Source organism: Melanerpes formicivorus, unplaced genomic scaffold (assembly GCF_026170545.1).
Source record: "Melanerpes formicivorus ecotype bairdi unplaced genomic scaffold, bMelFor1.0.p_v2 SCAF_61, whole genome shotgun sequence".
NCBI lineage: Eukaryota > Metazoa > Chordata > Aves > Piciformes > Picidae > Melanerpes > Melanerpes formicivorus.
This window is the reverse complement of record NW_027142413.1, coordinates 2,372,501-2,397,645: the sequence shown is the minus strand read 5'-3', so window position 1 is coordinate 2,397,645 and position 25,145 is coordinate 2,372,501. Positions and strand designations below refer to the sequence as shown.

The window sequence follows — 25,145 nt, the reverse complement described above, 5'->3', positions numbered from 1 at the left end:
TGTGTTCTGTACAGCACTGGTTCAACAGAGGTGGTGCGATCTAAGTTCACCCACCAAAACATCACTGTAGTACAAAATGAAGAGCAACCACCGTGTTTCATTAATTAAATGATTGATAAATTAACATTACAGTCTATTACTCCATCTGCATTCTTGCATACTATTTCCTAAATATGCCCTGGCAGAGAGCTGGTTACATGCCACTCTGCACACGCAGAGACAGCTGAAGCGTAATCCTAACTGTGGTTCATGTGTCTGTCATTGCTTACAAAAAGTCAAAGAGTAAGTCAGAGGTGTTGAGCACAGTCTTTCAAGGTAAGAAACACTGAGACATTTACAGCTAGCTTCAAGGTCCTCTTCTAACTTAGGTGTGCAGTCCAGTTTCCTTACCAAATTAGCCTGCTGAATTTCAGTGTCAATATTCAGTATCACTTCCACTCAAACACTAAAAAGTTAGGCTTCGTATAAGTAGAATTGTAAGAAAGTTTGCAACAAGCTGCACGCAGGACGACCGAAGGAGTTTCCTGGGGCTTGTACCACAAGCCAGCCTGTATCTACAGGCAGCAGCTTCAGCCACTAGATAACACCTTGCACCATAAAATTATTATTTCCTCTCTAAAGTAGTGTGCTGAACTGTAGAGTGATTAAATATGTTAACACACACACACTTGTTAATAAGTCGTAACACTCACATCCTGACAAGACACCAGAAGAGATCCCAGACATTTAAAATACTGTTTTTCAAAGGAGGGAGGAGGGGAGGGAGGGAGAAGGCGAAAGAGTTAAAAAAAGGCAGTAGCAGAATTTACAAGGCCACCAAAACTTCTGATACTCTATTTAAGCCATCAATGACTGTTTAAAGACAAACTAACTAAAAGTCTTTGTAAAAGAAGAAGCCTGCCTGACAGAAAGAACTAAATAACTGAGAGGCAGTATATGTGAGAGGCAGTATATCCTTTATATGCCTATTATGTTTGGGGTAATATCTGAATGTCATATCCAGGTGTTATTAAAAACTCTGCATGTGTCTTCAAGCTTCCAAAGTCTGGGATATGGAAATGGTCAGATGTTAAACTGCACATCCCTTTTTATTCTTCTCTTCTAGACATATATGAAAAAGTGAAGATTAAAATATCTGAAGCATTACACAACATTCTATAAATTCATTCAGCAGGATAAGTCACTTTTTTGAAGAAACTCTAAAATGATTCATGTGCAATGAAAAAGCTTTGTGCTGAACCTTCCTTTCTCTGACTGTTCCTGTGAAATGCAGATGCATAGCTAGGCTTTTAAAATACACTTTATATCTAACTCTGTCAAGAAAACTATCAGTTGTGTATTTAAGGGAATGAAATACAATTATTTTAGCTATCCTCTAACTCCATTGATGCAGTAGCTAATTTATCACAGTGATATTGCTTCCTTTAGCTGATCCAAACCCATACACCTCAACAGGCAAGGCTCTTGATGAATTACACAGGCAATCTGAGGTGCTATAACTACCACTTATGGCTGAGGTTGATTTTCCTTCTGAATGGGTGCAGCCACTGAGCATACATACTTCATTTCTACCTTTACCTGTGTTCTCTCACCATGATACAGATCCTGAAGTATTTCTGTCTCTCTTAGACTATCTACTTAATGTAGTTGTACAGTAACTGTTAAGTATTGAAGTATTTCTCTGTAAGAAAACAAATACTTTTGCTTTAAAAAAAGTAAGCAAATTCACCTAATTGAAGTTTCCATGACTAATACACTTCCTAACATTAAAAAGGGTAATTTATAGAGTTTAAATTGTCTCATTTTTATTGTACAACTTCTAGTCAAATAACAATATCCTACATATTAATATATGTGCATTCAACAAACCTACAGAAAAAGGGGGTACTTCTAAATGAGTTCTCAGTATCCAAAGCTTGTACTTCTACCCTCAGATTAATAGAAAGAGTTGACTGAAGTCCAACTGCTTATTCCAAACATGAAGACTAAATCACATCACTAAAATGTCAAACTCATTAACCTTATTTTCAGTGTAAACACCAGTACAGCATCTTTGCAACACGACAGCATCTTAACGCATACAACACATGGTTATCCAGCACATGGTTTTGCTGGATAAGCAGGTAAGCATGAAAGAAAAAGTGCAATCAAAACCAGAACAAACTACTACCACCTTGAATGTGCACAGAGGAAACCTGGCACCTACTTCTCTAGAGACAAATACTTCAAGAGTCTATATACAATAAGGCTTCACCTGAATCCTAGTCCACTGTGTAGGACCAATGCATTTCAGAAAGTGTATCAACATGTAGCACACTTAGAGAAACACTTTTAATTTGTAACCTCAAGAGCAATCACTCTTTGTCCTTCCTATTCCTTCCCATTCCCTCTCCAGTCTTAGGGAATGCTTTTGTCCCATTCCTCCTTGCCAACTCAGTCTTTTGGTACCAACCACTCAGTCTCTTTTCTTAAGTAAAAATATGACTGTACTACATAGCACTACAAATTAAGACAAAAAACAACTGCAAAAGCAATTTACATTGTAGTGTTTCACTCCTTGACAATCACTGCTGCAAGTCTGTTCTGTCAATAGACTATCAGCAATCTGTCATGTGGGAACCTGAAATACTGCCATCATCACTAATCAAAAGCCAAGCAGTTCCTCATTGGATATCTTAAGTGGGGAGATCATGCTGACAGTCTCAGATAGAACAATTCATTAGCAGTACTGGTTTGAGGACTTTGGTGGGCAGAGTGATGGTGTAGAGGAAAATCCCATTCCTTTTCTCAGGCCAGTTCTGATTTGAGTAAACATACAGATTTCACACACAAAGAAGAAAAACTACGAAGTGACTATGCCCAGCAGACTTTCCAATTAATTGATGCCAGCACATTCTGGAGGTCAGAGACACCAGATATCAAAAATTCAAGATATTCCAAAATCCTAAAACCAGGTGAAGTTTATGTGGCATTTAGATAGCAATAAGCATCAAGCATAGCAAATTTCTCAAATACTAATGCTGAACTTACCATTTGTTTTAAATGGAAATCAAGATAAATTATTTTGTTTTACTCAATCTAACTGTGCAGCAAAGTTGTAGCCATTCAAAGCTAAACTTAAGCAACAAAGTACGATCAAACTAGAATTTGGCTTTTACCACCGTGTTTTACCACGAAGAAAACTGTTGTTTTCTTTGCTCAGTTTAAGTCTTTTTGTACTAATAGACAGGAAATTGAAAAAATATTTATTACTCACTTCGATTTCACATCTCTTGGAACAGACTGAAAAAAAGACCTATGCATGCACTGTATTTCCTAGACTTAGAGGTAGGAAAGTAAGTACTACAAAGGTGATCAATCTTGGCTACTTTTAATTAGAAGGTATTTACAGAAAGAGAATATTTAAGACAACTGATAAAAATTCAACCTCAAAAAGGCAAAGAAGAGATGTAAGGGTTAAGTTTTCCATCGTTATCATTGCATTTCATCTACATAAACTGCTGCACAGATCTAGGCTATACAAGGTGACAGAGAATATAATGAATACCTGTTTCTTTCTGAAATTAGAAGCATTACCCATCCTTTAAGTGCTCATTACAACAATAAGCATTGAGAATTGAGTGAGCGGGTTCCCAGTGGAGGTACTCAGAGGTTAACAAACTTCCCTAATGTCACCAGAAATGCACACTTTGTTATTTGTTTTTATTGGGAAAAAAGAAACAAACCACCGTGTAATGACATGTAATAAAAAGACCTATCTACCTGAGAATATTAAAACAATTGCTCAACAGAATAATGCATGAGGCTTCTCAGATATGGCACGGTTTATGTTCAGTGCTCTCATTTATATGAAAAAGATTCCCTGGTATTATGACTCTGTTTTTAGTGCCTGTTTTTTTAGAACTTGCAATTCTAAATTTTACCTTTTGATTAGACATGCATACTTCTAATTAAGCTGAACTCATCAGGGTCCCCCAAGACTCTTGAGGCTTTGTGCTATACTTGTTCTTGGTAAACACAATAGAAGTCAGAGGGAGAAAATTAGTGCAGTAAGCTGCCATGCTGGTCAGAAACACCTTCAATAAAAACAAATCTACAAAACATCGTGTTTATACAGGAGAAAAGGAGGAAATAGTGTTGCATATCTCACATTCAACTATAGCATGCTGTATGTCATCAGTAAAAGCATGTGTAGTAGTTAATCCTCAGTAGGGTCTAAGATGGATTGCAAACACTATTTGTTCCACACAGTCAACGAAACTTTTCCTTCTGAAAACCATGTAGACATAGCTGAGAGGCACTTGGGAATTAAGCAGTACTTCCAACTTTGTTACTCAAAATCCTTCTGCTAGGCATTAATGCTATGATCACAGTTCAATGGCAGAAATATAGAAAACAGAAGTCAGTGACCTTATGTTGGTTTAATGGCAACAACTAATTTGAGAATGCATTAGGCCTTCTACATTACTGGCACTTACAAAGAGGAGATGTACTATCACACTTCCAGTTTTTCCCCTGTACTACCAGATGATATGCATCAGCACTGCAGTAGAAATCCACATGTAAAGTCACATTATTCCTATGACTGAAGCTTCACCTGAAGTAAGAATAGGAAGAATTATGCAATTCAGCAATTACTGTCAAACTCCTTTACTAAAGCACAAACTTTTTTTTTTTTTTTTAAATACTCCAAGTTTTTTGTTCTGTTCACTGTGTTTTTAAGCACAGTAGGTCAGCAGGTAGGCACTGAATTGAAGGTTCAGATTACCAGCATGTGGTGATCAAGGATCTTCATCGAAAATATTTAGGAAGTGTCAAATACAACTCTGTTGTTGAAACTTGTCCAGGTGCTCATAGACTGACCTAGATTTTGTTTTTTAACAATTCACTACATTATCCACTCTGTGTTTAGCATCTACACTGTTTAGGACCCCAACTCCCACTTTCTGTGAGACTTCACCTAGATTGCACAGAATCCAACTTTCAGAGGTATCACGCCATTCAGAAATGAGATGATGCCATTTGACAAGTTCAAAAGACATCCTGAAGCTGAGTTGTAAGAAATATAAGTGAGAAACAGATAATATCAAGAATCATAGAATTGTTGGGTTGGAAAAGACCATAAGATCACACAGAACAACCATAACCTAACATCTCCTTGTACACAACTGCTAGACATCTTTTAAACAGCTCCAGGGATGGTGTCTACAACAATTCCATGGCAACCTATTCCAATGACTCTTTAAGTGAAGACATTTTTACTAATATCCAATCTAAACCTCCTCTGGTGCAACTGAAAGACATTTCCTCAAGTCCTATTAATTTGTTACCTGGCAGGGGCCCCCGTCACTATAACCTCCTTTTAGGCAGTTGTAGAGAGTGATAAGGTCTCCTCTCAGCCTGCTCTCCTCCAGGCTGAACAACCCTAGCTCCTTCAACTGCTTCTCATAAGACTTGCATTCAAGATCCCTTACCAGCCTGGTTGCCATTTTGGGACACGCTACAACACCTCAATGTCCTTCTTGTGGTGAGGGGCACCAAACTGAACACAGTATTAGAGATGCAGCCCCACCAGGGCCAAATAAAGGGCCACCATCACTTCCCTGCTTCTGCTGGACACACCATTCCTGGCATAGACCATGATGCTCTTGGCCTTCTTGGACACCTGAGCACACCAATGGCTCACATTCAGCAAGATGTCAACCAGCACCCCAAGTCCTTTTCTGCTCTCTCCCAAGCCTGTAGCACTGCATGGGGGGTTTATGACCAAAGTGTAGGACCCAGCACTTGGCCTTGTTGAACATCATAGAGTTGACCTCAGCCCATAAATCCAGCCTGCCCAGATCCCTATGCAAAGCCTTCCTCACCTCCAGCAAATCAACACTCCCTCCTGGCTTGGTGTCATCTGCAAACTTATCAAGGGTGCACTTAGTCCCCTCAAGCCCTGGGGAATACCACTTGTGACTGAGCACCAACTGGATTTAACTCTATTCACCACCACTCTTTGAGTCCAGCCATCCAGCCAGTTTTAGAACCAGCAGGGAGGAAACAGTCTAGGACATTCTCAGAGTGTGTGGAAGATAACTTCCTGACACAGTAGGTGAGTGAGCAAACTAGGGACAGTGCCCCTCTGGACCTGCTGTTTGTGAACACAGGACTGGCAGGTGATGTGATGATTGGAGGATGCCTGAGGCATAGTAAAGTGACAGAGTTCTCCATTCTTGTAGAAGGATGGGGGTCAGCAGGATGTCCAGCAGATATCTAGAATATCTACTCCCCACAAGAATGAGGGCTAGTGATCATGAGATTTCTCCAAGTTGCTTATAGAATAATTCATCTGTCTTTCCATCCCAGTTGAGTGGCCTTTAACAGACTCCTATAACAGACTTTTATGCCTTTAAGTATCTATTTATTCACAGAACTCATCTCTTGTAAAAATTCTGGCATACAAGACAACAAGCAGGCTTTCTATATCTAATCTTGAGCCACTTCCATCACTGAAAAGTTTTAAGCTCTTGTTTCCTTTGATAATTGTTCTCTGACCTAGCTTTCTGCCTTCTCACTGTTTTTCACTGATGATGAACCTCCATATCCAATTCCATGTCATTTTTCATGAAAAAAAAAAAAAAAAAGAGCATTAAAAGGCTTTTGCCTTGCTGTATGCCAAAGTAAAGAAACAGTCAATCTTTTGGCAAGAAAAATGATTGTTTTTACACAAGCAAATTTGACTGAGACAATGACAACCTGCTTTAAAAGAAACCTGATTACTACCTAGACAAGTACAACATTAGGAAAAAACACCAGAATGCCAGGACTTGCTTCACAGTCATGTATGTCATCTTAAGAGCTGAAGTTACTATTCTTCACTCAGTTAAATCTAAAACAATACAAATATTTTGGGGGGGGGGGGGGGGGGGGGCGGGAATGAAACAAAACTAGACCAAACACCAAACAAAAAAACCCACAAACAAAACCCCCTACCACCTGTAGATCAGCTAAGATAGCAGAAATACCCATATTTTCATGGAAAACTGTGCAAAAATTGGTAAGGTTCACATGTTCTCAACATCTGATGCCTATTTTCTTACATTTCAGATACTCATCTTCAAAAACTGTGCAAGTACTCTCTTGGGAAGCACAAACTACAGTACAATAGACTCCCTGGTAGTCACTGCCTGGCACTTAAGAGTTATCTCTCAGAATCTTGCTAGTCAACCTTCCAAAGTGCTGGTTGTGATGGAAAGCTTAGACTCTTAGGGGATGCAAGAGATTGCAAGTTTTAGTAATCATAGCAGTGCTAAAAAGTACAGCAAATTTCTAACACCACACTGAAAGCTATTTCTAATTATTTCCCCAAACATCCTAGTAATTTACAAGATACTATTCTGACACAAATGAACATGTAAGAGTTAAGTCTCATCCAGTAGAATAGCATAGCATAGCATAGCATAGCATAGCATAGACCAGACCAGACAAGGTTGGAAGAGACCTTCGAGATCATCGTGTCCAACCCATCATCCAACACCCTCTAATCAATTAAACCAGGGCACCAAGCACCTCATCAAGTCTCCTTCTAAACACCTCCAATGAACTCCATCAGAGTCCCTATTTACGCTACCTAATTTCATTTGACTCCCTTCAAAAATTGAGACTTAAAGATAGTCGTTGTTAGTTACTTTAATAATTACTGACTGTGTCAGGAGAGAAGAATGTAACTATGGGTAAAAAGAATGTTTATGTTACAAATTTAAGACAAATTTAAGCTTTACTATCATTTTCCAAAAGTAATTTTCTTGACCAAAATGAAATTGCTGCACTGTGAGGACTTTCAGCAGATGATGTTGCAAACTTTGCAAGAAAAGAAGGAAATTACAAAAAAGAAGGGGATGCAAGGAAGAGGGATGCAACAGGCTGGGAAATGTAAAGTCTTCCCCCAGAGGAAGCCCTTTGGCTCTAAGACATTCTTGATTTCACATGTTCCTACTCAAGGGGGACTCTGCATTTTTGCAGCTCCTCGAAATGAATGAAAACAAGTGGAAAAGAAAAGTTTGGTTTACAGTAGAACCATTTTGGTTAATGCAGTAAACCATAATATATAACACCAAACATGGTTATTTTATATATGAATTCTTTGAACGTTATTACTTTTTACTAAGTCTGAGAAGTACAAAGTTCAGAAGTTCCATTATATCCCTGTGGTCTTCCCCCAGCCACTTCAGTAAAATAGGCAGTGGCCAAAAGGACAAGACAATACACACTCTTCCATGATTTATGTCCCTTGAAGTTATTACTTACTATTCTAACTGAGTTTTGTAAAATAGAACAGGCAGATGAAGAGCCAGTAGCATGCACTAAAGTCAGCATGACAAAAGCAATTTACACAAATACTGTATACTTGCTCTCATAGATAAGATGATGTTTCTTTGGTTTTTTTTAGTTTTACACTAATCTGGCAACTAATAAAGAGTCATTTAACGTGGGTATCAGTTTATCTATAATCAGATGTGGTATTGTATTGAATTTATAATTTTGCTCATGATACTGCCAGAGAATCTGGTCAAGTAATCTGCTTTTGCAAAAAAACCCATTCATGACACCAAATTAGCACATCCCTAGTGGGTAGAAGAAATTGTTTCTGTATCATGCTGCATTGAGACTTTGTTCCAAGTGAGTTTAACTGTGGAAGAGCCATTAGCCAAAGGGTCATACTAAAGTGCCTGAGGACTGCATGCCTGCCTTGCATGGAGACTCCCTGCTGGCATACAAGAAACAACATGACCCCATCAAAAACAAAAACAAAAGGGAAAAGGTAAGAAAGATGTTTTTAAGTGGTGCAGTAAGTTTTGACAGGGGAAAAAAACACCAACAAAACAAAACAAACCACAAACCACACAAAGCCCAAAATAATTGCTTCTTCAAAAGCAAAAGTGTTTCAGTTCTGTTTGAGTTCTTCTGTCATTTAAGAAATAAATGTATCATATTTTAAAATCCTGTCTCCATTAAGGTTTATTGCTTACTTATATGTTATTAATAATTAAAGTAATGAATTTAATATTGTGCAGTTAAGTAAGCATCAAAAAAGCATCCAGTAATAGGATCTTACTGAGTCCTTCAAAGGGGAGAAACAGTTCATTTCATTTTTGTCAAGCTTCGGGTGTAACTTGAAATATCAGACTCTTCATGACTTACAAGCACAATCAATAAGCATCAAAAACACAGGTCCTTATACAGGTAAAGAGTACTGCAATAATGTGTTTTCCTTATCATGCTGATACTCCTGAAAATAACTGCTTCTAGGAAATTCTGGAATGTATATTTGAAATCCAAACAAGCTAGAATTTCCATAAGTGATACGTCCTAAAATTCCTATCATGCTGAACCATGACATAGAAAATGTATCTGAAATTTAGTGCAAAATTTAACACTCATGAGTTCTGCTGATTCTGTTATCTGCTCCATCTGCATGCTAATTTACAGCTCTACCTAAAAATGCATTTCTTAAAACCCTTAAAATTTGAAACTCTGGCATTTCCTTTGTAGCACAAGTTGATTTTACACATCTTGAGAAACAAATACTTAACACCAAATCACAGTCATTACATTGAAACCATCCATCAGTAAGTGCAAATTATGCAAATCAGAATTATGCAAACACCTTTTCTTTTAGTTGCTACTATTTCTATTTTGTTCAGCTGTCTGTCAGAGTTCATTACACAATGATGAAACTATTTCGGTAGCGTTATTCAAAAAACCAGAAAAACTCACAGGCTTGTTTCCCTGATGAGCTATTTATCACTTCTAATGTCCGTTAAGGTACCTGATAAACAGAACTCAAGCACCACAGCTGGAGTTCCTCTCCAAAAGCATCTTTCTTGCAATTCATGAAAAGTCATGTGATTGGCATTCAGAAATACTTTGCTTTCCACCAGTAGATTGCAGGGGTAGATATTTCCTTTGGTGAGTATACTCAGCAGAGACCGCTACTCTATTTTTTCAAGCCTCTTATATAACAGACTGCAAAAACTGTCTCTGAACAACGTGATAAAGATTCCATCTCCTGTTTCGCTACTATGACATTCAATGCAGTCCCAAGCTATTAATCAACTTCACACTAATGAGAATGATCTGTCACAAGTTCTCTGCAGTTTTGCAGGATGCAAACTGATAGTGTCAAGACTTACGAAGGCACAAGCCATTCAGACTAAGACGAAAGCTTCAACTTGGCTTAGAATTAGTCTTTACAAGGGTATTCAATCATCACAGAATGTTCAAGTTTTGCTTATATGTAACTCTCTTCCTAGGTGGTTTGGGTTTAGGGTTGAGGCTCCTCCCCAGATAACCCGTATAAATATGCTCATAAAACCCTCAAAGCCATTCGAGTATAAGAGGCCCACAATTCGTAGCTTTCTTTGGAGACCTGCACCTAACTGCGCCACACCATGCCAACTAATTCAGCTGTTTGAACCCAACCTACATGAGTTAGATAGTAAGTTCTTTTTTTAAGACAGGATAAATAGATCCTTAAGTATGTGATGAAAAAGATGGGTTTTCCTTCTTTTGATTCTGCAAAAGCCCACAACACACTTACATAAACTTTGGAGAATACTAGGTAGTCCTCATATGTAAGTCGTGATGTACTCTATGGAGAGGTTTGCTATGAATCACAGCTTAGGCCAATTCTCTCACTTTACATACAGTCTATCTACACAGCCCCTGAAAATGACTCTGCATTGTTAAGTTTTTATCTTCCTATTGCCATTAAAAAGGCATACGTGTTTTAAGGAGCACAAATACCAGGTACTACAACTGTAGTTCAGACTGGACATGAGAAGGAAGTTCTTCCCTGAGAGAGTGGTGAAGCCCTGGAATGGGTTGTCCAGGGAGGTGGCTGAGGCCCCATCCCTGGAGGTGTTTAAGACCAGGCTGGATGAGGCTTTGGCCAGCCTGATCTAGTGCGAGGTGTCCCTGCCCATGGCAGGGGGGTTGGAATTAGATGATCCTTGTGGTCCCTTCCAACCCTGAATGATTCTTTGATTCTATGATTCTACAATTCTACGACCAAAAAAAAGTTAGCAACTGGGCTAATAAATAGGCCTATTAACTTCTAAACGTTTTCTGTATGTTTTGGATATTCTTCCATAATTCATAGGGCATAACACCCTGACTCTGAAAACAAAGCACACTAACAAAGTATGAGAAGGAAAATGTCTCTGCACAAGATAGTATACTCCAGTCTTAAGTATAATCCCTCCAGGGGAAAATTAACAGGGTTTCTAAAATGATCTCCAGGTTGGGTTTTGGTTTTTTGGGGTGTTTTGGTTTGGTTTGGTTTGTTTGTTTTTTCACTTTTCTCCAAGATCTCCGCTCAGACGAATTTTTCTATTGCACGTTACTGCCCGTACTGCTGCTGCACCTCCTCTGTGGTGATTTGATTCAGCTGAAGCTACGCTTTGTCCGATCGATGCAAGCACATTACACACCAGAATAAGAGTAAGGTAAGGGAAAGAAAAGCATCTTCTCTTTCAGCCATTAAAAATAGAACAACGAAACATCACAGTGCACATCGCGACTCGCCTCCCCACCCCCTTCGCCCGCTCCTCGAGCGCAGGATTTCGCAGACGGTGGCTTCAAAGGAAGAACTGCCCCCTCCGCGCCGCGCACACTGGCAGAAGCACAGCAGCAGGGACCCACAGACAAGACACACGGACACACGCAGCAGCAACCGCTCGGAGCCGCCCCGAGGCCCGGGCCATCGCGCGGCATTACCCGCCCGGGTTCCGCGCGCGGCAGGGCGCTGCCTGCGCCCGCGGAACGCCGCAGCCCCGCAGCCCTTCTTCTTCTTCTTCCTCCTCCTTCTTCCCGGCCCACGACTTCAGTGCCCTAACGAGTACATTAGTGCAGGGCGTCGGGAGACACGGTGCCGCGGATGCCCTACATAAGCAACGACTAACGTAGAAAGAAAGGAAGGGGGGCGGTGGCGCGGGAGGAAGAAACGAGGGAAAATAACGCACTCCGTTACCTCTCCGCTGAAAGCACAAACACAGCTCCCAGCAGCCCAACCCAGCCCAGCTGCCTTGCCGAGAGAAGCAGCGCAGAAGCCCGCACCAAGAAGAAATATCACGCAAGCAGAAAGGGAGGAGGAGACGACGGACCTGGCACCATTACGATGTCTGTCGTACTTACCGATCGCCGCCGATTCAGTCTGCTTTCTCCCAAACATATACCAAAATCCAACAGCAAATCCTCAGTCCGCTAGGCAAGAATGTAAGGTGTGGGGGAAAGGGGGGGGCGAGCGACGGCCCCGAGCTTCACCGCAAGGTCCTGACCTTGCCCAGCTGCAGCATCTTCGTCTTGCCGCCCCCCCCCTCCCCCCGCCCCCCCAGGGCGTACGCGTGTTCCCGTGTGCGCCCGTGTCCCCCCGTGTCCGTGCGAGCGCGCTGATCCGACTCCGAGGGGTTCCGCCGCAGGACAACTGCCCGCTGATTGCCAGACCGAGGCGGGCTCAACATCCACCGGCCCACCGCTGGGACGAGGTACGGAGCTGCTGCGGCGGCGGCGGCTGGGGCAGGCTGCGCGGCGGCGCCGTAGCGCAGCGCGCCGGGCGGGCGCACCGGCCGCGGGATGTGGCCGAAGGAGACACAGCCGCCGCCGCAGCATCTGCCGCCGCACTCCCTCCCGCCCTGCCTCCTTCTCTCCCCGCCTGCCTCCGCCCCTCCCTCTCCCGTCCCCTCCCCAGCAGGAGCGCGCCCGCCGCGGCTGAGCCGCCGACTCGGGGGGAGGGAGCCGGGCAGCTCCGCTCCCTCCGAGCCGCTGCCACCGCCTGCGCCGGGTGGGGCTGGGCCGGGTTCCATTGCCTCGCTGCGCGCGAAGCAGCGGCCTTGGTGCGGAGGAGCGCGTCCTTCTGTTCCCCCTGTCCGCCGCGGCCGAGGGGTTCTGATTTCCCGGGGGAAGGGGATGCGGACAGAGGACGCAGGTGTAGGGTGGCACTCCGGGGCGGGGGGAACTGGGCTAGTGGCGAGCAGCCCTTCGGCAGTGATAGTGGCTCCTGCAGTCCTGGGTTGGGCGTCGGATACTCGAAGTCTGCCAGCCAAAACGGTAAAAGCAACAGGGAAACTACAGCTTAGTCCCCTGGCTCGGTTCTTCATCGGTTCTCTCTCCCCATCCTTGAGAAATCTAGGTAGCAAATTCTACCATGTTGTTATCAGACTTATTGGGCGCAAAGAAGGTAAGGAATATGGAAGGTGGTGTTTACTCCTACGTACGCTTAACCTTTTATTGAGAAACTTGTGTAAAATGCAATTGCAGTACTCACCTGAAAGTTGCCATTCCATCAGTCCTTTTAACTTGCTGCGCAGTTTTGTTATCTGAGGAAAAACACCGATTTTTTTGTTGTTGTTGCCAGGGGTAATTGCTACTAAATCACGGTCGCAGCAAGTTGAGTATCAACGTAGCGATCGGGAAACCCATCTACTCGGCTGAGACGTCAGGGCAACGCCTACAGTCGGTTACTTGCCCGCCTGAACCCGTGCCCTCCACGACACCGGCTTCGCAGGGACCAAACCCTTATCTCTCGCAGGCGTATGGGGCGGCTGTCGGCTCCCGCCGCAAGCGGGGCGAGAGAACCTGGGCGCCGGTGCTCTCATCCTCTCGGATAGTCTCGCCGAGTCCGTTCTACTACCAATCCGCCGCACAGTTGGCTGAATAAATCATAGCAGGAGCTTTATTAACGGCTGGATTTGAAAGATGTATCTGTAGGCGGATTTTGGCGATTCGGTAGCTGTAAGGATCGCCGCCGCGGTCGGGTTGCGGAGCGACTCGCTGCTGCCACCTCTCGCTTTGCGTTTTCGCAGCTTTCCCAACATTCGAACTTCACCTCACTAAGGGTTGATGTAGTTACCCCTCCTTTCGTTTCACTAGAAGGGCAGAGAATGAGTCTCGCGTTCATTGCATTCCTCGTGCTGTGTCCAGCGCCTGAAAGACTTGTTTTCTGCCTGTGCTCTCTTTTCCTGTTTTATTCCCCTATATGACTTGGCTTCATTGTACTATTGCTGTTTAACTGGGGAAGCATTAAATGCAGAATTCTGTGCACTCTGCCCTGACATCAGTTCGTTTATCAAGCTATCTCTAGCCTCACAATACACATGCTTGTTTTCATCTCCTCAAAGATGCACCGCAGGAAGAGAAAATTAGTATTCAGAGGACCCTACTTAACTGAGTAGTATATTCAACTTTAAATAACTTAACCAATCTGTAGTAATTAAGAGGTTGCCCATCTGAATCTTTTCTTTATCTGGCGGAAGAAGAAAAGTTGCCTTCCCTGTCTTTATCCAAACTTGTAAACAGCAGTACAGACCTGCCCTTGCACTCCAAGGCTGGAAAAATGAAGTGGAAGAACAAAGGTTACCTGCACAGTAGCCTAGCCTACTGTTTGACAACTAAGGCCCTTTCCTGGGAAGCAGGCTGCTCTTCCAGTCTCAAACTCCTAATCAGACATGTCAGTTGGCTCTCAGTTCTTGACAAATGTTCTAATTCTGAAGTGTTGCAGGGTATGAAGAGACCCATCAGCAGCTACACTTTCACAGGGAGAGAGAAAAAGGGAAAAACAGCAGTTCATGATCTACATATGGATGAAGAACATAATGTCTATCAAGTGCAAGACTTGGGTATGTGATTCTCACTCTGAGACAGGCATCAAATACTGGACTGAAAGTAGTATAGGTAGATACCTAGAGTCACTATCTTACTATTAAGCCTCAAGATGTACTTGCTGATAGAATTACTAGGTGTCATAGTATCCCATTGTAACAGTCCACTGTAGCATCCTGTGATCCAACTTTTTCTCTTCAGAAAGACATTTCTGTCAACAAAGGGAGAGGATACAGAAGGGCTAGAAACGGGCTGTGTCCTCCTTTCCTTCCTTATGAAATACAGCCATGTAATAGGAGTATTTTATGACCCTGGGAATTGTATACATCTGGCCTAATTGTAGGATAAGCATTGTGCCAGTGAAGAATGCACCTAAGACACCTGATTCTCCCCATCTGTAAAGTTTACCCAGATGGCCAGCTTCCAGTCATCTGGGACCTCTGCAGTGAGCCAGGACTATTGAAAAATGATGGAGAGCGGTTTGGCCAGCTCATCTGCCAGCTCTCTCAGCACCCTAGGATGGATCCCATCTGGTCCCATGGACTTGTGGGGATCCAAGTGGCTAAGGAGGTATCTAACTGCTTCCTCCTGGATTACAGGGAAACTATACAGCTCCCTGCCTCCAACTGCCATCTCAGGAGGCCAGTCTGGAAGACAACCTATCTTGCTATTAAAAATTGAGGCAAAGAAGGTGTTAAGTGCCTCTGCCTTTTCCTCATCTTTAGTTACTGTATTCCACTCCATGTCCACTCAGGAATGGAGGTTGTCCTTGCCCCTCCTCTTGCCATTAATATATTTGTAAAAGGATTTTTTGTTGTCCTTCACAGCAGTGGCCAGGTTAAGCTCTAAATGGGCTTTTGCTTCTCTTTTTCCTACATGACCTAGCAACATCCTTAAACATTTCATGGGTTACCTCACCTTCCACCAGGGGAGGTCAGACTGAGCCCTATTTAAGGATACAGAGGAGTAGGACCAGGGAGCTGAACCAGATCTCCACAAATGGCTTTTTACTCCTGTTGCTGATGTCATGGAGGAAGGATAAGGAGGAACAATGATATGTGAGGAGGTAAAAAAGAGTGGAACTGACTTCTAGAAGAGGTTGTCCCCTCTCTAATAGGTTTTGTCTGCCTACTGCTTTCTCAGTGAATAAGCCTGTTGTTCTGACAAGCCAAAAGCAGAGACAGGTGGTGATTGCCCACATTTTTGGTCAGTCCCAGCCTTCTCAGACATAGTGTGTAATTTTAGGCTTAGCTGGTCTGTGCTTGGGAGTGCTGTATCTACCCTGATTTTCGGTTTACTTCCTTGAGGGTTTGTTTTTCCATGAAAAAAGATGGGAAAAGAAAAGGAAATTATAATATCAAGGTAAATATTTTCAAGCACAAGGGCTGTAAAAACATCTTTGTAATTTATATTTGTCTGTAGGATCAGCAAAGGTTCTTGATGCCTTAAGATTCTACATGGTCAAAATAATGAAAAAAACTTAAAGAATGCAGTAACATGAATCGCAGTGGACTTTTCAGACAATGACTTCTAAATTACTCTATTATAAAGAACAATATAAACAACTGATGGTTTTTTTTTTAACTTAGGCTCAAGAATTGCATGTTACTGTAGCTAATTGTGGGTTTCATCCTGCTGACTAGAAACAGAGCTTTTTCTTTGTGGAAATTTTCATCTTCATGGAAGAAATGAAGCTACCAGTGGAGGAATACAGGGAAAAGTCTATTACTCAGTAGCTAGACAAGGACTTTATGGGATACCGAGACATAAGCACTAGTTGTAGCTGCATGTTCTGTCTCAATGTGTTTAATTTTGCTTTAATCCTTCTGGTAACACAGCTTGAGCATTATTTTCTGAATTTTTGGACAGAAGAGAAAGCATTTTATGGCTAGTTTGACTTGTTTACTTCTAGATCATGTTTAGAATTAAATGTGTGCTTCATAAGGGATTACTGAGATCCTCTGTCTTGGTTAGGGTCCAGTACTGTCCTTTGTCCCACTGAAGTCAATGGGAACTGTCCATCATAAGAATGTAGCTGAAGTAAACCTAGGACTATGAAGCAGATTAATGTTTCAGGCAATCAGTATGGAATAAAATCAGGAAATATGTTTCTTTACCCTTTTTATTAAACTGAAAAATCAGCTTATCATAATTAGCTTTCCAAGTTCAGAGCAATACTTTAAAGTTACTGCAATTACTGTCTTATCAATTCCTAAGAATTATTTAAAGGTGGAAGTATTAAAAGAATTTGACAGCGTCCGTTGAACTATATTTCAGATAAGAAAGAGCGTATGTCTTGAGACATCCACTATGGTGTCTTGAAACCAAAGTGGAATGAATTTAAATAACTGATTGAAATTTCTTCTCTCTTATTTGACTATGATATTATCTTTAATAAGTAAAGTCAGCATTGAATTCCATTAATATTTGTAGTTTCCATTTGTATTACATACAGCATTGCTTACCTGACAGCAAAGTACATGTAGATCACACAGAATTGTCAGGGTTGGAAGGGACCTCAAGGATCATCTAGTTCCAACCCCCCCTGCAATGGGCAGGGACACCTTCCACTAGATCATCCTTGTGGCCCTTCTCTGGACACATTCCATATCTTTCTTGTAACAGGTTTCCAGAACTGGATGCAGTACTCCAGGTGGGGTCTCATGAGAGTGGTGTAGAGGGGAAGAATCACACCTCTTGACCTCCTGCCCACAGGATGCAACCCTTGATACAGCTGGCTTTCTGGGCTGCAAGTGCATGCTGGTGGCTCATGTTGAGCTTCTCATCCACAAGCACCCCCAAGTTCTTTTCTTTGGGGCTGCTCTTAAGCCAGTTGCTGCCCAGCCTGTATCAGTGTTTGGGATTGTTGCAACCCAGATGCAGGACCTTCCACTTGGTCTTGTTGAACCTCATGAGATTGTCATGGGCCTGCCTCTCCAGCCTGTCAAGGTCCATCTGGATGGTGTCTTTTTCCTTCAGTGTGTCTGCCACAGCACACAGCTTGGTGTCATCAGCAAACTTGTTGAGGGTGCACTCAGTGCCACTGTCCATGTCACCAATGAAGAAGCTAAATAAGACAGGTCCCAGTACTGATCCCTGAGGGACTCCACTTGTCACTGGCTTCCACTTGGACATGGACCTATTGACAGCCACTCTTTGGGCCATCAAGCCAGTTCTTTATCCACCAAGTGGTCCATGCATCAAACCCATATTTTAGCAGCTTGGAGATCAGGATGTTGTACGAGACAAGGTCAAAGGCTTTGCCACTGAAGGAAAACTTTAATTTCTTAACTCTATGCTGTTTCATCAGAAAAAGTAACTCTTTATTTTCATCTAATCCTGTTACTAAATCTCTGCATTGCTGCACACCTGCACTCCCTTGTGCTATTTTTAACTTCATGGAAAACAGAAAGATATGTTTTATCAGCACCACCTGCTTAAATTAAGAAGGAAAAGATAACTGAATTTAGCAGTGTCTTGTCTTCCATGCAAGAAGAAAAAAATAGAAGAAGTTGTAAAGTAGTAAAAAATGCTGAGAATGTTTCCAAATCCTAATGTAAAGATTTTTAAAATGTATCTATTTTTTATCAATGACTTATTAAGAATGTATTTATGCTAAATTCCTGTCCATGTATCTCTGCCATAGCCTGCTGGTTTTTTTATTGTTATTGCCTGCGACAGCCAGTTCTGTCATCCTTCACATTTCTTTCCTTTGTGCTGCTGAGCCCTGTACTACTTTCAGGTCAAGTTTCATTTTCAGTGCTCTGTTGACTCTATGCCATACTCTTTTATCCTAAAATACCACAGGACTTTTCATGCTTAATCTCAGGAACTGTGTCTTCCTTATTTGTCTATCATTGCATTCCTGTTTTTCATATGCAGATGCAGGAAACTATGACTACTTAGTAATGCATGTAGAGTTGTCTCTCTGCTTCCCCTGAAAACATTTAGTCTATTGTCTGTGTCTAATCTCCAGTGGCTTAATGGAAAGATGGTATAGAATCAACAGCCGAGAACACATGTCTGCCTCTTTCCTTTCCTTCCCATCATTCTTGAACAGAAGCTATATAATATAGCTATTTCTTGAGGAATCTTGGGGTGTGCATGAAGGGTTGCTGAGCCTAGTGTAGTTAAAAGCCCAAAGGATGTCTCCTACTCTGTTTTCTGCTCTTCCAGGTGGTAGGTTCATTTGTTAGCAAGGCTTAGCATGCATTCCCAACAGACACACAGGTACAGCACACACAGAGATGTGTGTGTACAGCCACATAAGCAAAAACAAGACTCACAAAGAAATTAACAACACAGTGCAGTCCCATTCCTCCTCTCCAGATGGTAGGCACTCATGCACCTTCACTCTTCACTCAATCACAGTTCATGGGTCTTTAAATCAGACATCTGCCCAGGATCTATGTCCGAATCCATGGCCCCATTTAACCCTTCTCCAAGTCTTTCTAGAGTTTGGTCTCTTCCAACTTGCCAGTTAGTCTATCTTGAAGTGTGCTATTGAATTATCTCCACCACACATCCATAAAGAGAGAAAGGTCACACAGAAAAGAGTGCAAAGTAGGGCTCAAGAAGATAAGACAGACTGCAGTTGTCAGGTGTGGAACTCATCTGGACAGGGATATTGACCTTTTCCCTGCCTTTGATTCTTCCCCCTAAACATCCTGTGAAAAGTTTTACCTATTGCCATCATCCTCTTAGAGACTCTGAGAAACACATTGAGATCCTGGAGCAGGTCCAGAGAAGGGCAACAAAGATGGAGAAGGGTCTGGAGAACAGGCCTTATGAGGAGCAGATGAGGGAAGTGGGATTATCTAGTCCAGAGAAAAGGAGATTGAGGGGAGACCTTCTCTCTCTCTACAAATACCTGAAAGAAGGTTGTAGTGAGGGTGGGTGTCAGTCTCTTCTCCTTAGTAACAAGTGATAGGATGAATGGAAATGGCCTCAACTTGAACCAGGGGAGGTTTAATTTGGATATTGGAAGAAATCTCTTCACTGAAGGGGTTATCAAACACTGGACTAGGCTCTTCAGGGAGATGATTGACTTCCCATCCCTGGAGCATATGTTGTTGTGATATGTCTAGCTGGTCTCATGGGGTTGATGTTATTGATTTTTTGTTTCCACATACCCATGTGATTTTGAGTTCATCTTTAACAATCTGATTTGATCTCCACTTCCTGAATTCTTCTTTTAGTTGAAATAATTGAAGAATTCACTAATTAAATCAATCACTTCTTATCTTTCCTCTTCACTGCACTATAAGATTGTGAGAAAATATCAATCTGTAGCACATAATATGAGATTCCTTTGGAACAAGTTAAGGTTACACGTAAGTAGATGAGTTGGATACAAATAGAACAGAGCAAGGTATATGGCTAATAAAGAACAATGAGCTTTTTCTAAATCAGTTGTCCATCTTGTTTATATAGTATGCAGAGTCATTGGAATTGTTGGAGTTTATAAAATACTTTAAGATTAATACAATAACCTTTTCTAGGAGATGATTAATGTATTTTTTTTTTTTTTCTCTCACCTGTTTTTTTAAAGTCTGCTTTATCACTCCACAACTAGCTCATTAGAGCTAATGCTATTCAATTATGCTGGTATAGTTAACATTTGGCAAGACTTAGAAACACTTTGTAGATTGCCAGCCAAGTCACCACATGCACAAGAATTTGCACAGACAAACAATGGTGGCATTTCCATTTACAAGTGTTTCGAACTGGTTTGGGATTGTTTACCTTGCACACACATAAGCAGGAATCATAGAGTCATAGAATCAATAAGGTTGCAAAAGACCTCAAAGATCATCAAGTCCAACCTGTCACCCAACACCTCAGTTCATTGTGGCTTGAAAGTTTAATAAGTCTGTCAACAGATACATCGACAGCAGATCTGTTGTTAAAAGCAATCACTGCAGCTTGTAGGAATTATTTTAACTAACATTGCAGAATTTAGTATTGCCAGACCAGGGTGGTAACAAACGACATCTGGCAAGGCACAGGTCCTTTATAATTAATAATCTTTCCCATTGATTTTGGAGAAAAGGTGACCATTCTTTCTACAAAATAAGTATTATCTAACAAATAATGTGAAGACATCTTAAACCTGGACTGGATTATATACATATGTGCAATGAAGGAATGTTTGCATTATGTGTCTTGGGCTGTAAAATATTGCCACATTTTATCTGAGGAGAAAGTTGAGGGTCCATCTGTCTGCCCATTCTTCTTCAATTCGTTCAGAAGAGAGAACTCATCAAAACTTGTTGTGAGACTTCCATAGCACTACAGCACCTGCTTACAGACAACAATATTTTTCACTGTATCATTAGTCTCCAGGCTTTTTATAGCCTTCTTTTTCTATTGAATTTCCCTTTGATATACCTAGTTCACAGATGCAGTTGCTCTTGGGCTGAGAAATTCCTTATGGTTTCAGGAGAACATGTTATAATGCAAAATGGTGCTCTCTCTATCAAACTCAAGGACCTTCTTTGGGAGCAGCTTAGCAGGAGTGTGTGCATTTTAGAAACCTTTTCTGCCCTATTGGTGATGACAGTGTCTTGAAAGCATGTGGGCCACAGTTGTTTCTTCTTGCCACGTGCCCATGCCCATGCAAATGTGCACACATGTATACCTACATCTAACGTGCCAAAAAGGCACAGGCAAACATGTATGAAAGGGGAAGGAGAGAAGTAGTTCTGATAATGCACCTGTTAGGCAAATTAGAAGTTTCTGAGCCCCTTCCTCAAAGGTGCTGGAAAGTACATCCTCTCCTCTACATTTGAAGCAAGGCCACCCAGTCTTACCTACAGGCAGACAGTGACAGTACCCAGGAAGAAAAAAACAGGAAGCAATGAGCAGGAGCGCCTCAAATCAACTGAGTAGTGTCCCTGCCATCTTAAAGACCTGGACCACCCATGTTGCTTGGCTGCTCTGTAACTGGGAAAAAGTAAGAGAGGTAGAAGTGGTCAGCAAAGGGGCTGTGATGAAAATATGGACCATATGTGCTGTAGATGTAGTTAAAAAGTGAGGAGAATGCAGCCTGCATAAGACCCGATATCACCTCTGCCACAGGGCCTTTTGCTCATCTTCTCTGCTGGATTTCAGTGTGGTCCACAACTTGTTTCTGATTGCATTAGAACAGACATTTCTGTGTTGTAAGAGACAGTCAAGTATAATTTTGGACACCATTTGGCAGCTTCTAGAAAACAAATAAGGGTTTTGAATATAGACATAAAATGTAGCCAGTATTATTTTCAAAGGAAAAAATGCTGAAAGGTTTTTCATTCTATGTTTGAAAGGCATCTTATCAGACTATGCCAGCAGTTAATTTTCCTAGCATTTTATGTGTGTAACACAAAGGAATAACAAAAAACTAGAAGAGGTAAAAGCAATCATAGATTTTTAGATAGACCATATGGTGAAGGCAGACCTTGAAGAACAATGAAGTCAATATCTTCTGGCCTTTAATGTTCATTTATTTTCCTGTTTGTTTTTAATGTGCCCCATGGCAGTATTATAAATCTTCTTCATGTGTAATAAGTCTTACTACTTCTTTAGTTGCAATTACAAAAGGTGTTTTATGCTTATCAGCCATTCCAAACAGCAGCAATTCTATCTAATGTGTATCTGGAGCAGTAAAAAGATTGACTGTATTAACGCCTCATATAGAGTGATGCATCAATCATTAATAAAGACTTTTGCTAATCTCCATCTGATTAATCTTCACACTTCTCTCTCTGCTTTTTAAAGAGACAAAATCTTGAAATGTTTCAGCATTTCCTCTAACTCATCTAGTCTGTCAGTTTTGGTGTAGACCAGAAGATCTTAATTTATGAGTTACTTAGTGCTATGACCAGAAGAGAGAACAGAGTTTTTTCTTGGGGTCATGGGTGTTACTTTTGTTAACACCTGTGGAAAACATACAGAAAATATCTTGGAGCACTTCTGAATCTATGGATGAGTTGCTGGAAAAAGTTGACAGTAGGATCATCGACAGCCATGGAAAGTGTGATTATGTATACTGAGATGATGGAGGAATGAAGATTGAGAAGCTCCTGAGTAGAATATCCAGTTATAAGGCTCCACTTGAGCTGGAAATAGAATTACCACTCCGCTGTTGCAAGAATAAACTATCAGCACATTTTTGCTTGATGAAGTTTGTTCAATGCCCATCTCAGCAGGTAAAGCCTGTAGAATCTGATCACAAGAATTCTCTCAAGTGTAACCTTCTCTAACATAAATTCAATTAAAAATAAAAGTGAAGTACCTAAATTGACATCTATGTCTCTATATTTAGACCACTGACTTAGCAATTATTTTTCATAATTATGTTGTTCCCTGGTTCAAAACTAAAGTCAGAATGTATTAGGTTGTTAAAACCAACAAACCAACAAACAAACAAACAAACGAATAACCAACCAACCAAAAGAAAACAGGAAATATCAATCAAGGCTGAAAATGATCAGGTTTTCCTCAGCTCTACCTCTTGCTTTTCTTCCATACAGTACTTGCTTCTTTTCTACAAGCACAAGTTAGGCTACAGTTTCATGCCCTTCGTGAGTTTAATGTACAGGAAACAAATTCATACAAGAGAAAAAAGATATTAAACCTCTATATTTTGATGTGTGAGCAAATGTCTCTGCAATTAAATAAAACTCAAAAATTTTTGTATAAAATAGTGAAATCTATGACACAATTGATCCCTTGCCTAGAACTAGTTGTCTTTTGTATAAGTAATTATATTTTTTCCATTTGCTAAAAAAGGATGAAAACGCAACAATAAAAAAAAGAGAATCAGAACTTTTTCGCATCATGTTATGAGTAACATTTTAATGATATTATGAACTTCATTAGCCTAGGTCAAATTAATTCTTCCTGAGATATAATTTCATGTCCCACAGAGATGAAAAATCACTTAAATGATTGTACACTTCTGTGCTTTTATAGGTGATGCTACACACGTCACAAAAATGTTCTCTTTTTCTTTCTACTTTTTTTTAATGGGTCCTAATTCTGACATATGTTAGCAAAGGGGAATGTATTTTAAGAAGAAATGTTGTAAGTCTTAAAAAGTAACTCTATCTGTGGAATAAGTGTATTATAAATTTCTTTTCATTTAATCAAGTTGTGTCCTAAATTTTCAGGATGTGACACATCACTTTTTAAGAGCATCAAAGCCAAGCAGTACCAAAACAAGCATCTTCTTTTTATTAATGAAGATGAAGCAGACACTTTTGTTTTCATTAATTTCCTTGAGGAGGAACTGCTTCCCTAGGACTGTAGCCTATGGCTAGATCAACAAACAACAACAAAATACTTACCAGTACATAGTTGCTTGATGTTGGAACAGGAAGCATGTTTTGCTAAACTAGAAGCTCTGCATGTTTCTGTAACTCCGAAAAGGCACTAAAGATCAAAGAAGAATAATAGATGTTGTGGTAGATTGAAATTAACCCCAAACTAATTTGGAGTAACTACCCCCAAAGTAAAATTGCCAGACCAGCTCAGTTTGGGATGGAAGCTACCTTTGCCAGCAAACTAAAATCTAGAAATATGAAATGCAATGAATACAATATATGTACAATACATATATATATATTTACAATTTATAGACAGCACAGAAACTCCTCAGACACACCTCCCCCCCCGGCTGGATGGATTCAGGGGACCTGTTTGCCTCCTCCCCCATTGCCTCTCTCCTTCCTGTTACTTCACACAGTAGTCAAAACAGAGATACTCTGGCAAAGCCAGGGAAGAGAGAGAATTTGCAAGCAGAAGCAACAGATGAAAAGAGAGAAAAAACTGTTTATGCCTCTTCTCTATATCCCCATTACCAATCCAATGAATTGTACAGATCTTATCATTAGTTTCCTTTTGCAACCAATGGTAATTTATTTTCAGTTTTAGCAGTCAGGGACTAGGATAAAATTCCTCTTTCAAATTGTAACAGATGTCTAATAGACATTTCCCTCACCCTGCCTGTGTGATAGACGCTGGTTCATGAACAAATATTGACAGTGGGACCTGGTAAACGATTCATATTTCCTAGACTGGAAAAACTATCATTGCAGTTTAGCCACAATAATATGCCCCTGGAAAATTTCTGAGGAACTTGCTTGCTGAAGTAGCTATTAAAGTTCTAGATTCTGCATGTCTTCTGCTATATCTGTTAGGTTAAAAATTTAACAGTAAAACGATGGTTGAGAAAAAAAAAGTGGAATTGTGTGTTCTCATAACCCTGGACACCTGAAAAAAGTGTTCAAATTAAAATTTTCCTTTCTTTGGTTTTTTTTTTTCATGCACAATTTTGATGACAATGTTGAAAAATGTAGGTTCTGGAGGGGCAGGGGAAAGGAAGGGAGAATTTAAAATTCAGTGATGTTTAATGAGGCAGTGTGGTAAACCATCATACAGTATTCCACTTTTGAAGCTGTCATCCTTTTTCCATGCATGTGCTGATGGCTCCATATGCCAAATTGTAATTTTTTTTT

General features: G+C 41.0%; 1 protein-coding gene across 8 annotated transcripts in view; it reads right to left on the bottom strand.

Moving 5' to 3' along the window:
- The window catches only part of CTNND2 (catenin delta 2), a 587,661-nt gene extending 574,223 nt beyond the window's left edge, over positions 1-13,438 (bottom strand). For 2 of the 8 annotated variants that reach the window (XR_010990241.1, XM_068162005.1), the window contains exon 1: positions 12,184-12,482. Coding sequence is in view for 7 of the 8 variants with exons in the window: in XM_068162005.1 (XP_068018106.1) it covers positions 12,184-12,220 (37 nt within the window). In the remaining variant the exon portion in view is untranslated. Of the gene's footprint in view, positions 1-12,183; positions 12,483-13,312 lie in introns of those variants that run through there. The other 6 variants (XM_068161999.1, XM_068161998.1, XM_068162000.1 and 3 more) reach the window with 6 other exon arrangements.
- Between the last annotated feature and the right edge of the window lie 11,707 nt (positions 13,439-25,145).